A 15,032-nucleotide genomic window follows, 5' to 3' on the forward strand; every position below is an offset into this window, starting at 1 on the left:
CCACTGTATTAAAATTAAGTACTACATTGGTAGCATATGTAGTTGTTATGTTGCAGGTAACATGATGCATTTGCTGTGGAACGATCTTTCATTTTATGAGTAATTTATATATGTTATATCTACAAACTGGGTGCACTTTTTGGCGGAATACAGAAGTGGAGCACTAGCCTCAAACTATTTCCTTTAAATTTTACAATTTTTTCATGTGACTATAAGAGAGAGTAACTATTAAAGACATAATATATAATTAAGAATAAATATTTTACTTTATTTCTATGTTTATGTACATTTCATTGTATGCCAAATGCAAAATAGTTTCTACAGAAGTATATTGTGCATCACTCTGATTTCCTAAAGTTCTTGCTTGCTTGTTAGAGCCAAGAAATAATTGTATGTCATTAGAATTCACTTAAAATATCTAAAGCATATTTACTTAATACTATTTTCTTTTCTTATTAAAGCGCCCCCCCCCCCCATACCACTGATTTTCCTGTTTTGAAAGGTTCTTTAGTACAATCTTGTAAATAATAACTCTTCTATTTTACCACATAACTGTTCTTTCTCTAATACTAGAAGCAAAAAATAAACTAGGATTAACTGTGAATGCAGGAAAAAGGAAAGAATTTAATAGCTTATGATTTACTGAAAATAAAGTGGATATTTTAAATATATAAGAATGAAACCTCTCTTAGGAAATTTTTATTTCAAAAGTAAGTAAACCCAGAAGTGTGAACTTTTTGGCAATATTAATTTGGATTTTTTATAACCTGCATGTAATGGTTTTGCTTGAATTATATCTAGTCCAGATTAATATTGTTTTCCATTTGTTGCTCAGATTGCATGAACTTTTGTTTTTTTCATTGCTTGCAACTAAAAAGTTCACTGTTTTGGGTTCCTTGCTAATTAAAAAAACTACATTACTTGGTTAGAATAACAGCATTTATTTTTCCAGTTCTGCTCGCAGTTTGACATTGTCGTTTTTTCCTGACTAATGACCTTTGTATGTCTGAAACAAGAATAACTCAGATGCTGCAATTCTAATTGGCATTTTGAATAGTTTACATCTGAGGTTAATTGTATTTTCACCATTGTTTTGCTTTCATTTTATAGCACTTTTTTTTAATTGTTGTTTGTCTTTTCATCTTTTAATCAGAACCTAATTTGATCTCCTTGTTTTCGGCTTAATAGCAGATGTTATTCAATCTCATGGTGCCATCTTGGTGGAAAGTTCGTCCCCTTCTTCCCCCATTACAGCCCCTAATGTGCGGGGATTCCGGAGAGCCAGTGAGGTCAGCATTGCCAGCCAGGTCTCAGGAATGGCAGACAGTTACTCTGCCACCAACATAGCCAACAGTAAGTGTCCACACTACAAACGACTGACTTGACTGTCTTCTTCCAGGGTTCTGAATTAGAAACACACTAGAAAAGCTAACTGTGGCATTTCCTAAATATTACCCAAATTCTTTGTAATATACATTAGTTGCCTGTGTCACATTGATTCTGAAACATTAGTGTTCTCACCAGCATTTTATGTGAAAGTGCTGTACAGTGAGCATGAATTAAACACCTACTTTTCTAAGTTTCAACTAATTCCCAGGGGCCTGAATCCTGTTTATATAAAAGTATGTCTTCAGTAGAATACCTTTTGATTTGCCTTTGGTGCCTGGAGCTTCTTGGTTCTTTTTTATTGACTCTAGTAAGTGACAAGAGGCAGGGTGATCCTTTAGTAAAAATTAGCAACAAAATGTCTAACAATTGACAATACATTTTCATCTGCGTTTTAAATCTAGTAAATTTTGCAGTGCCAAAATTGTGTTCCTTTGTGTTCACATTAACCTTTTATATCTATTGTGCTTCTCAGATTAATGATGGCATTCCTCTTGGAGAGGGAATAAATGTGGAGAGTAGTGTTTATTTATATAATATGGAATGGTCCCTTTATATTTGGAATTTAAATTTTCCAATATAGGGTTACCAGTTTACTCAAAGTCATATTAATTATCATCTAACCAATTTAGCATTCCCATTCAACCTAACAGTTTTTGTAGACTGGTCTTCCAGTTAGGGCAGCTTGGGCAAACACTTTAGTAGTAAAAGACAAAACTAAACAAAGTCTTAGATATATAATGTTCAAAATTTTATAAGTTTGAGGGAGAATGAACTATCTTAAGAATCATTAAGATGAAAATATCTGCGCTGATGTTTCTGAGCCTTTGATAAATGAGCAAGGAGTCCGAAAGAATCTTGAGTACATTGCATAAATTGTAGGTTTCTTCTTCATTGATCAGTTATGTTTGAACTGAATGTTTTCAAAATTGAGCATCCTCCACATTTATGTTCTTTTCATCTTCCACGTGCATGTTCTTTTCATAACAGTACGTATGTGTAGCAACGAGTTAGGATAGATCTTTGCCAAAAGACAACAAAACAAAAAATGTGAAGTGGGAGAAACCTAGTTTGATTTCATATTGTGTATTACCTTTTAGGCCTATAGCAGTAAAAAGATATTTTTCTAGTAGGGCAGGGGCAGTTTATGAATATTTCCATTAAGCTTCAACTGCCAAAAAATTAAATAACAGAACACAGCCTATTTTCACATTTATCATTTTAACTTTCTTTGCTGTATATTATTTTGACCTGTTTTATATATTTTACAAATTATATATATAGTTTAAAATTATGAATTTTATACAGGGATGTCGTGTCAAATTGTAAGGAATGACTTCCACAAAATAAAAAGCAAATTCTGTTATAGTTTTTATCCTTCTAGCTGTTTACTCATATGTATGATTTATTTATTTATTTTTAAATGTTTATATTTCATGGACAATTTAACAGTATGCTTTCACACAATCATCAAAATAAATAAATTAATTAATTGTGTGCCATGCTTTGAGAAAAAGAATTGTTTGAGTGTACATTCATTTTTGCATACTAATAGTAAATTAATCAAGTCTTGATTAAACATATCATGTTGAGGAAGGCAGTTTCCTTTCCAGTTTAATAATAATAATAATTCTTTATACAGCTGTTTTCTCACTACTCAAAGCACTTTACAAACTCCATGCATCGTGGACACTGCACGTGAATCCATGATCTCTTTTTTGTGAGCCAGCAGCACTATCAGTGTGCCACAGGGCACAGCTTAAGGTAGTATGAATTATGAATGAAGTGGACACAGACAATCTTCTGAAACTGGCAATAGTGTGTCTGTGAAGAAAAAAGACAGAGCTTAAAAATTCTTGTTAAAATCAACAGATGGACTTACAGATAGAGATATTTTTATATTGGATACTTGCATTTGAAATCTGCAACACTACACACATTTAACATAACATTATCACACCTGCTTGATCTAACTTGTGGTCATAAGGGGCAGAGGCAACCTTGGCACATCAAACGCATGACTGGGTACCAGCTGTGGATGGGATACCAATTGATTGTAGGGCCTACTCATGCTGACATCTATACATTCACACTGCACCAGTTTAGAATCCACAAATAACATTACGCATGTTCTTGTGAGTAAAAAACAAATCCCACAGTTACTGGTGGAAAATTAATGCAGACACGGTCAGAACCTATCAAACTCCACACAGACAATAACTGGACCCAGATACTGGAGTAGTGAGTCAACCATGTTAACTTCTGCTATGCAGTTCTGCCCATTGTACACATGTATATTTTAAAATTTTGTTCCTAAACCTCCTAAATATTAGTAATATAAGTAAGTGAAATTATGAATATATTAATGTCAGCTGACTGGGGGACAAAAACTAAATTTCATTATTCAAAATTCCATAGAAATGAAATCTCTTGAGCTTTATGGGTACTTGAAGATCAAAATACCTAACATTAGCAAATCAGGCGGAAATTGGGCAACTGTTGGCCAAAGAAGAAGGAGAACAAGAGGGGGAAGACGTGTCCGGAGGCAGGAGGAGAGAAGGAAAGTAAAGAGAGTGGAATTGAGGGCAGGAACTTTGAATGTTGGCAGTATGACTGGTATGGGGAGAGGGTTAGCCATTATGATGGAGATAAGGAAGGTTGATATATTGTGCGTGCAAGAGACTAAATGGAAGGGGAGTAAGGCCGGGTGGATCGGAGGTGGATTCAAATTGTTCTATCATGATGTGGATGGGAGGAGAAATGGGGTAGGAGTTATTCTGAAGGAACAGTATGTCAAGTGTTTTGGAGGTGAAAAGAGTGTCAGGCAGAGTAATGATTATGAAGCTGGAAATTGGAGGTGTGATTGATGAATGTTGTTACTGCATATGCACCACAAGTTGGGTGTGCAATGGGTGAGAAAGAAGATTTTTGGAGTGAGTTGGATGAAGTGATGAACAGTGTTCCCAAGGGACAGAAAGTGGTGATTGGAGCGGATTTCAGTGGGCATGTTGGTGAAGGGAACAGTGGAGACGAGGAGGTGATGGGTAGGTATGGTGTCAAGGAGAGGAAGAAGGTCAGAGGATAGTGGATTTTGCCAAAAGGATGGACATGGCTGTGGTGAATACGTATTTTAAGAAGAGGGAGTTTCATAGGGTTATGTACAAGAGTGGAGGAAGATGCACACAGGTAGATTACATCCTATGCAGAAGAGTTGATCTGAAGGAGATTGAAGACTGGAAAGTGGTGGCAGGGGAAAGTGTAGTTAAGCAGCATAGGATGGTGGTCTGTAGGATGACGTTGGAGATCAAGAAGAGGAAGAGAGTGAGGGCAGAGCCAAGGATCAAATGGTGGAAGTTGAAAAAGGAAGACTGCAAGGTTGAGTTTAGGGAGGAGGTGAGACAGGCACTGGGTGGCAGTGAAGAGTTACCAGGCAGCTGGGAAATTACAGCAGGTGTAGTAAGGGTGACAGCAAGAAGGGTGCTTGGTGTGATATCTGGAAAGAGGGAGGAGGAAAAGGAAACCTGGTGGTGGAATGAGGAAATACAGGAGAGTATACAGAGGAAGAGGATGGCAAAGAAGAAGTGGGATAGACAGAGAGATGCAGAAAGTAGACAAGAGTACAAGGAGAAAAGGCACAAGGTGAAGAGAGAGGTGGTGAAGGCTAAAGAAAAGGTGTATGATGAGTTGTATGAGAGGTTGGACACTAAGGATGGAGAAAAGGACCTGTACCGATTGGCTAGACAGAGGGACCGAGCTGGGAAAGATGTGCAGCAGGTTAGGGTGATAAAGGATAAAGATGGAAACGTACTCACAAGTGAGGAGAGTGTGTTGAGCAGATGGAAAGAGTACTTTGAGAGGCTGATGAATGAAGAGAAAGAGAGAGAGAAGAGGTTAGATGATGTGGAGATAGTGAATCAGGAAGTGCAATGGATTAGCAAGGAGTAAGTAAGGACAGCTATGAAGAGGATGAAAAATGGAAAGGCCGTTGGTCCAGATGACATACCAATGGAAGCATGGAGGTGTTTAGGAGAGATGGCAGTGGAGTTTTTAACCAGATTGTTTAATGGAATCTTGGAAAGTAAGAGGATGCCTGAGGAGTGGAGAAGAAGTGTACTGGTGCTGATATTTAAGAATAAGGGCGATGTACAGGACTGCATTAACTACAGGGGAATAAAATTAATGAGCCACAGCATGAAGTTATGGGAAAGAGTAGTGGAAGCTAGGTTAGGAAGTGGGGTGATGATTAGTGAGCAGCAGTATGGTTTCATGCCAAGAAAGAGCACCACAGATACAATGTTTGCTATGAGGATGTTGATCGAGAAGTTTAGAGAAGGCCAGAAGGAGTTGCATTGCATCTTTGTGGATCTGGAGAAAGCATATGACAGGGTGCCTCGAGAGGAGCTGTGGTATTATATGAGGAAGTTGGGAGTTGCAGAGAACTATGTAAGAGTTGTACAGGATATGTACGAGGGAAGTGTGACAGTGGTGAGGTCTGTGGTAGGAGTGACGGATGCATTCAATGTGGAGGTCGGATTAAATCAGAGTTCAGCTGTGAACCCTTTCTTATTTGCAATGGTGATGGACAGGTTGACAGAGAGATTAGACAGGAGTCCCCGTGGACTATGATGTTTGCTGATGACATTGTGATCTGTAGCGAATGTAGGGAGCAGGTTGAGGAGACCCTGGAGAGGTGAAGATATGCCCTAGAGAAGCGAGGAATGAAGGTAAGTAGGAACAAGACAGAATACATGTGTGTAAATGAGAGGGAGGTCAGTGGAATGGTGAGGATGCAGGGAGTAGAGTTGGCGAAGGTGGTTGAGTTTAAATACTTGGGATCAACAGTACAGAGTAGTGGGGATTGTAGAAGAGAGTGCAGGCAGGGTGGAATGGGTGGAGAAGAGTGTCAGGAGAAATTTGTGACAGACTGGTATCAGCAAGAATGAAAGGAAAGGTCTACAGGACGGTAGTGAGACCAGCTATGTTACGTATATGGGTTGGAGACGGTGGCACTGACCAGAAAGCAGGAGACAGAGCTGGAGGTGGCAGAGTTAAAGATGTTAAGATTTGCACTGGGTGTGACGAGGATGGGTAGGATTAGAAATGAGTACATTAGAGGGTCAGCTCAAGTTGGACGGTTGGGAGACAAAGTCAGAGAGGTGATATTGCATTGGTGTGGACATGTGCAGAGGAGAGATGCTAGGTATATTGGGAGAAGGATGCTAAGGATAGAGCTGCCAGGGAAGAGAAAAAGATGAAGGCCTAAGCGAAGGTTTATGGATGTGGTGAGAGAGGGCATGCAGGTGGTGGGTGTAACAGAGCAAGATGCAGAGGACAGAAAGATATGGAAGAAGATGATCCGTTGTGGCAACCCCTAACGGGAGCAGCCGAAAGAAGAAGAGCAAATCAGGCAAATTGAAATTAATATTTAAAATTTAAGCAGAAACCAAAAACATGCTAAAACTTAAAAGCTCCAAGTGGAATTTTCCAGAATGTCATCCTATATTTCATGTTTAAGTAGGAACACATTTTTTATATTGGCACATTACATTATCATGGAACCCACAAATAAATGCACTCCTTTTGTGAGGCTGTTATCATTTTTTGTGATAAAACATATATATAAAAGATGTAGATATTTACCCACAGAACATTTTGTGATTGTCTAAACATAAGAACATAGAAAAAAAAATAAAATAGAAGTGAACATTTCAACAAATTTTATGATGACACTAAGCTAAGTCATGAGGGGAGTCTGGGTTTCGGCACAAGTTTTGCCTCATGTCCAGTGCTGACAGGAAAGTCTGTTACTTGTACCCTGTAGTTGATAATGCATGTTCATAAAATAAATGGATTGATACATTTCTAACTATATCCATCCTCCCAGTGACCTATCCCATTTAATCCAGTTATATAATTTTATTTCAAAACATTTATGACAAATTTTTTATATTTGATGATATGCAGTACATTCCATACTAGTGATCTGCAGTAAAGAGCATCTGAAGAAAACAACACATTAATAAGAACTGTAGGATTAGGTACTTGTGAAGTTTGTGTTCATTTTATTTGATACCTGTTTAGTTAAAATTGTCTGTTATCAGCTTGCTATATCAAAATACAAATTAATAATAAATGTGAAGATCATATCATGAGTCCCAGTTGTGTAAATTAAGCCAAGGCACCACTGATGCAAGACTGGAAGTGTATGATTGCACTTTACAGTTCAGCTCTTCAACATGCAATCCATTGTGATCCAGTTCATTTTCCAGTGTTACTATAAATGCTATGTGTATGGTGTTCTTACACTATCACAGAGTAGAATAAAAAAAATTAAAAAAACAAGTGGTAGTGGAAAGGTAGATTCTTTTTCAGTCTGTCCAAAACATTTGAATATCACACACAACAATCTTAACCCAAATTATGTAAAATCCAGGGACAAGTGTAACTGCATCAGACACATTCCTAGATATGCCATATACTGTATTTTGGGAATGCCCCAAATTTGTTCCAGTTGGGGAAAATATCTGGGTATCTTTCAGATAATGTTAGATTTATAAATGCTCCTAATCCTTTAATAGAATTATTTTGAGTAACACCAGATGGGATAATACTATACAATGAAAAATCTATTGCATTATAATGCATTGTATTACTCATGCATCACTAGAAGAGTCGTAGTCCACTCTTGATAAATCAAGGGAAAAGTGATGTCTTACATTACCTAAAAATAGAAAATAGTATCTCTATGAGGTCTGAAGCTTGTTCTGATTTTTTCAAGATGTCCGTAATACTGTTCTAAAATAAACATACTGGGCCTCTGCATAACACATTAGGTATTATAGGGAACTATATTTGTAAGCACTCTGTTCGCCTAGTTCTCTATGGGAAGAGTATTAGACTTAATTTTAAACAAATGCCTGAAATGAACAGTCAATTGTATTTTTCAATGAATTGATTAAAAATAAGCAGTGAAAAAAGAGAAAATGATTGCAACATTTCCCAAAATAATCTTTTAAAGAAATAAAACTTATCTGAAGGCATACATCTAGGCTATTGGCCTAATAATAGATCAGCATTTAATTTAAGTTTGAAAAATCACTTGGCTTGACTTAGCACTATGTTAAACAATCATGTGCTGGTTCTATTGTTTGATCAAGCCACTACTTCTTCATTCCTAGACTGCCGTTATTCTTCAAAACAGCTCCATTTTCAATGATAAAATGTGGTAAGAGACCACCTCTCAGCTATAAAGCTGCTTATTAAAATTATTTTGAAGAAAACTGCTAGATTTGGCTTTGGTTTGGCATAACTAAGCAGGTGTGAAATTTGATGGGTATGTCACTATGTTACAATTCCTAATTTTGTCCAGCCCTAATTTAAAATGAGGGCAATTGCTTAATTAGTATTCTAAACACATATATTTTATATTTGTTGCACTTAAGCTTTAAAAGAATTGTGACATATATGTTACAGGTTGATCCCATTTTGGATTTGAATTTAAGAATGTGTGTTTTTGTTGTCCAATTTCTTAATTAACTCTTACACAATAGTGGTGTTTAACATACCAAGAGACGACAGTTGAAGTGTATCTGACATGTAGATAGGATGGCCCCAGCACCTTCTAGGGTCCAGACATGACACAATAAGAGAAAACCAAGTGGCAGACCCAGGACATGCTGGAACATTTATATATCTTGACTGGCCTGGAAGAATTCTTTAATTACCCAGGAAGAGATGGATGCACTAGCTAGAGATATGGTGGTCTGGTCAGTCTACCTTGTTCAATTGCCAATGCAACCTGCAAGAGTAGAAGTGGAGTGAAGGTGTTGATTTTTATGTTGATGGTGGAGACATTTTGAGCCTCAAACGTTGATGAAGACTTATTCCAGATGATATTATACTTTTTTTCTTTTGTTATATGAAAATGGGCAGTGCATTGTAGTGAACAAAGCATGCTACTTTAATTTCTACCTTTAGCTCGATATGTGACTCTGAGTAAGTTACTTAATATGCCTATGCTTCAATTAATAAAAATGTATGTTAACAACTATACTGTGTACTGACCTTGAATACTGTTTATTCATATTATTTTATTTAATTTTTTCTGTTCTGTTGGACCACCAAAACATTTGTTCAAATTCTGCTCTATGAAAAATATAGTAAAAAGCACAATGTAACAAAGTACTAAAACTTTTGTTTTACATAGTAAGTTCTCACCAGTCAGTAAATTCCCTCATATATCATACCATTTAAAACTAAATGCAAATTTAACAATTTGAGTTTTTATGTGCCTTAATGTTGCTTATGTTTTGCATTCTCTTAGTTTATAGATTTCATTTTTATTTGGTGTTAATGTATGATTTTATTGTCATTTTTCTTTATATAGAACAAGCATGTCATCTTTACAGTTCCAAAAAACTAAGCCTACTGTCCCAGCTTGCTCTTCCCTATAACAAAAGCTTTTTAAAAAGTGTCTCACCTAAGTCCAGTAGAAAGTCAAAAACAGACACAGACTCCTCCTTGAATCACATAGTGAAGAGTCCAGAAATGAAGTCCAGTCGAAAGCCTAGTATCATTCCTCAGATCCCAGACCTGGATATTGTGGCAGGTACTCTGTCAGGTGTTTGGATTTGAAGAGGGGGAGAAGGATAATTAAACTAAACATTCTTTTTTAACTTCACTCTGTTTTGTCCACTTTTGCTTTCATATCTCCCACAGCTGTAGTTTGGTCAATCACCATCTTTCCTAAATTCCTAAACCTTTTAATTTATTGCATTATAACATTTAGATGGCAAAAGTGTTTTAAAGGAGAAGTGCTGGAATAAAGTTCTTTGATGGAGCTGATAAGCTTTTAAATCCATTTCTTTCCTTGTAATTTCTGATAATACATATTTTATATTTGTAACTATTGTTTTTTCTGTTTTTTATTTTCCTGTTACAAATTTTTAATTAGTCAGATTACAATTGATTTCTTTAACATCTTTCTTTACTGAAAAACTGCATCATAAGTTTTGGGACTTAACTAAGATATCAAAACACATCCAAACACAATCCTATGGATAGAAATGGATTTTAAAAACTTTAATCATGTTTATCAGTGTAATTAACTGCAGTAAAAGTAGGAAGTTTGGAAGGTATAATTTGATTTGCTTACCAAACGTAAAACCTGAAATGAAGGATGGATGTTCTTTTCACATAAACTACATGCATTACCAAAATGTTGAGTGATAAAAAGAAAAAAAAAACGCTCTTGCCATTATACTGTTACTAATAAATCAGAAATATTACTAACTCTTCCAACATCTGTATTTTACTGAAAATGTTTTAAAGCTTGATTATTGGTTTTAGATATATGAAACCCCCTTAAAATCTGTATCAGTAAACTTTTTTCCTGTGGGTTATTTATTGCTCTGGAAACAGGTGTAATTCATTTGTTCATTTTTATATAGTTACACATTCAGAACAAAGCAGCATTTTTATTAAAATAAATTCCAGACAAGCCTATAGAATGCAGCTTTTATCTACTCTCTGTATTATATTGTTAAGGTCCAGAAATATAATTGGGTATGATGCTTGTAGCCCTCAAGCCTCCTGTCCTCACTGAAAAATTTTAATAATAATAATAATTCTTTGCATTTATATAGCGCTTTTCTCACTACTCAAAGCGCTCAGCAGTTGCAGGTTAAGGGCCTTGCTCAAGGGCCTAACAGAGCAGAGTCCCTATTGGCATTTATGGGATTCGAACCGGCAACCTTCTGATTGCCAGTGCAGATCCCTAACCTCAGAGCCACCACTTTTTAAAGGAAAAATAACACTAGGCATTTTAAAATATTATTTGATTCAAGACTGTTCGACCTGGGTGGCACGATGGCGCAGTGGTAGCGCTGCTGCCTCTCAGTTAGGAGACCTGGGTTCGCTTCCTGGGTTCTCCCTGTGTGGAGTTTGCATGTTCTCCCTGTGTTTGCATGGGTTTCCTCCCACAGTCCAAAGACATGCAGGTTAGGTGCATTGGCAATCCTAAATTGTCCCTAATGTGTGCTTGATGTGTGTGTGTGTGCCCTGCAGTGGGCTGGCGCCCTGCCCGTGGTTTATTCCTGCCTTGCGGCCTGTGCTGGCTGGGATTGGCTCCAGCAGACCCCCGTGACCCTGTGTTAGGATATAGCGGGTTGGATAATGACTGACTGACTGACATTTTGACCTGGCTAGTTGTTTAACATGTGTTTTTTTTTGTGAATCCATCAGCACAAATGGTGTTCTATCTTATTGCATACTACTGTCCAAGAAATCTTCAAAGTATAGTTCTTTACTGTGTTGAGATTTTAGCTTTTTTTTTTCATTTTTCTAATGTCCGTGTACATCGCAACAATTGTGTTTGATATCATTATAGGACACAAACTCATGCTGTGTGGAAGGTGGGCAAGTAACTGAAAACAATATCAACTTCGTTGTTTTAAAAAATGTGTTTACATTATCTTAAAGTAAACTATCACAATCAAGTGTTGTTTAATTTTATGTAAGTTATCACTTAATTTTTGGTGAAGCTGACATAATAATAACAACATAATAATCTCAAATCCACTTAATTCACTTCAGGATTGTGGGAGACCAGAGACTATGCCATGAGCTCTGGATGCAACACGTGAATCAGCCTTTTACATGGCATCAGTCCATCATAGAGCCCACTCATGCACATACCCACACTGCAGCTAATTTAGAGTCACCGATTAAATTAATCAGAACACCTTTAATGAAGTGGGAGGACACCCAGAGTACACACAGAAGAAATTCTACACTGACAATGGCCTTGGCACTACATTCAAACCCAAGATGCTGGATCTGTGAAGCAGTAGCACTAAGAGCTGCACTTAGTGGTCCCAGACTGACATTAATGGTTATGTTAAACTTTGTGATTTCCTGTGTATTTGTTTTACAAAAAGCTATTCTCCTTTTTGTTTTTGCATTTTGAAAGGGTCTGTTGAATTGATGCTAGGGTCACATTACATTATTTTTTTAAAAAGGAAGGACATGATCATTTCCAAAGACTTAAATAAAAGATTTAAATTGTTTATTATTGCCACTTATTAAATCATTAAAACTTTGTTATTATAAGAACGGCAAACATTGTGTGCCTTGGCCATACGTCTAAGACAAGAAACGCTGCTATGATTTTAGAAATCACCCTATTAGTAATATCTTACTATATAACAAACTAGCATAAAAGGTAATAACCATAAGAGCCTTTCTTAATAAAAACAGAAAACTTTTACAGTTGGATTAAAAGCATTATTTACTTGGTCTGATAAAATAAAACATGAGCAATTTGTTGTCTCTTTCAGACTTGCATCAGGCATGTTTGTTACTCTGTCATTTCATACTCTTAACACAGTCTTTTAAATGAAAGTGTCAGTGCACCACATGTAGAAAGTCAATGTATTTTTTTCTTGCACTTTAATTCCAATTTACAGAATAAGTTTGTTTTTCCTAAAGAATGATTTGTTTGACAAGGACATATAATTTAAATATTTAGACTACTTCCTGTAACAAAATGACTTAATATCCAGTTTGACTTTAATATCATAATTGATGCAGTTTAACAAACTCTGAACTTTACTAAAGGAAAAAAAAAGAATTCAGCTTCTCTTAGAGAAGATACTGAGGATCCTTGAGGGGAACTCATGCAGATTACTTAATGATGCCACTTATTATCTGACCAGTAATGGCGCACTGCACAATAACGTGCCGTGAATACACTTGACTTGAGCATTCATAGTTTTCCTACACTTTCTCTGTATGTTTAGCATTTGTTTGCTCAGAGGTTGATGTATTTGCTGCTTCCTGAGCAGCTCTTCTTTTCTCCACTCTAGCGGCCCGCTTCTTCTCTTTCTTTCGTCGGCATCTTTTCGCATTGAAACTGATTAAGTCAGAGTTTGTGTTGCAATTGCTTAGTACTTTGTCTTAATTTTTCACTTAAGCTGGCACTTAAGTCTTCAATCTGCCTCAAGAATGATTTAAGATATGAAGAGGTAGGGAAGTGACAGCGAAGATGGTAGGGATGAGAATGGCGCCCATACACATGGCCGCTGCTGAGAGTTGATTCTACAATAAAATAAAAATGAAAAGAGGAATAACCTTGGAAGCCAATCATCACAAAGCAGATAGTAACGTCACGTAATATATGTGTACCAAATTTCAGATCAAAAGGTCAAACAGTTTGCGAGCTACAGGTGATTTAAAATCCTGGACAGACAAACGAACAGCCACGGTAGCATATTATATAGAAAGATATACTAGGTGATACTTTAGTTATGTCTTTAAGCAATTTTTCAGTTTTTTGCCAGTGTCCTGATAAACACTACATCCTTACACGACAAAAATTAGAAACTCAAAGCTGTTTTCTGTTCTTTTTACATGGTAAAGAAATAATATGTCTTCCAACTTATATAACTTCAATTAATGCTGACGCAGCAAATGCATAAATTCATTATGTATATTTTTGTTAGGGTGTATATATATATATATATATATATATATATATATATATATATATATATATATATATATATATATATATATATATATATATATATATATATTTTGCCACACTGCACACGTTTATTTACAGTTTTTACCAGTCCACAATACCAGTAAGCATAATGCAACACTGCTAACACCATTCAGTCCCTTCTGCCGCCAGTCCTTCTCCCTCCACTTCTCTTTAGGCTGTGACCTCTCCTCCCGACTCTGGACACTTATGGAGTGAGGCGGCTCCTTTTTATAAGGCACCTAGATGGACTCCAGGTGCCTAATAAGCTTCTTCTGGCCACACTTCTGGGTGTGGCAGAAACGTGACCAAATAAGGCCCTGGAAAGGTCCATGCACCCCTTGGTGGTGGCCACGGGTTCCAACAGGGTTGAGCCTCCATGCACATAACCCGTGGCCCCACTGAAAACCAAGGGGGCTGCCCTCTATCGGTCCCAGGAAGAAACTGTCCCGACAATCCTCTCTTCCCCGGTCCTTCCACACTTTGGGCATCCTGGCCGGGCTATATATATATATATATATATATATATATATATATATATATATATATATATATATATATATATATACATTATCAGTTTGTTCTATTCTAATGTAATCTTTTATAAGCAGTTGTTATTTAGTAACAAGTGTTAAATGAAATTAAGTTCTTGACCTTAATGTAAAAGTTATTTTCCACCATCAATTTTGTTAAGAATTTACAAAAGAATACCAGTTGTCCTCTACACCTGCTTAAATTTTATGCTTCTTTTTACCACTGTAAGACTCCGTACATTTTATAATTTTCTCCTTGTCTGCTGGTATAAAATTTACTGAAGAATAACAACATCATTTATTTCTGTAGCAGATTTTCATACACAGGATGTAGCTCATAGTGCTCTACAAGATGTCAAAGAAATGGAAAAACAAAATAAATTAGATAAGAATGATAATGACTAAATAACATAACAGAAAGCAGTACATATTTACATAAAATGGACATATAATAATAGAAAAGTATAGTCCTTATATATAGACTTGGTGTTTAAGTCTCTAAAGGTGAATCTGATGATAAGGTCAGATGGCCGGGAGGACAGAAAAAAAAAATCAGTAGAAAACTTAATAGA

The 15,032-nt window shown here is 36.3% G+C and overlaps 1 protein-coding gene across 11 annotated transcripts in view; it reads left to right on the forward strand.

Annotated features, from left to right (window-relative positions):
• LOC114669253 (membrane-associated phosphatidylinositol transfer protein 2) overlaps positions 1–15,032 on the forward strand; it is a 190,235-nt gene that overhangs the window by 160,048 nt on the left and 15,155 nt on the right. For 6 of the 11 annotated variants that reach the window (XM_028825456.2, XM_028825457.2, XM_028825458.2 and 3 more), the window contains 2 exons: positions 1,189–1,353; positions 9,773–9,994. The exons of 1 other annotated variant lie outside the window; for it this stretch is intronic. In XM_028825456.2, the coding sequence (XP_028681289.1) occupies positions 1,189–1,353; positions 9,773–9,994 (387 nt within the window). The remainder of the gene's footprint in view (positions 1–1,188; positions 1,354–9,772; positions 9,995–15,032) is intronic. 4 more of the 11 variants (XM_051921568.1, XM_051921569.1, XM_028825460.2 and 1 more) reach the window with 1 other exon arrangement.

This window comes from Erpetoichthys calabaricus, chromosome 18, assembly GCF_900747795.2.
Source record: "Erpetoichthys calabaricus chromosome 18, fErpCal1.3, whole genome shotgun sequence".
Lineage (NCBI taxonomy): Eukaryota > Metazoa > Chordata > Cladistia > Polypteriformes > Polypteridae > Erpetoichthys > Erpetoichthys calabaricus.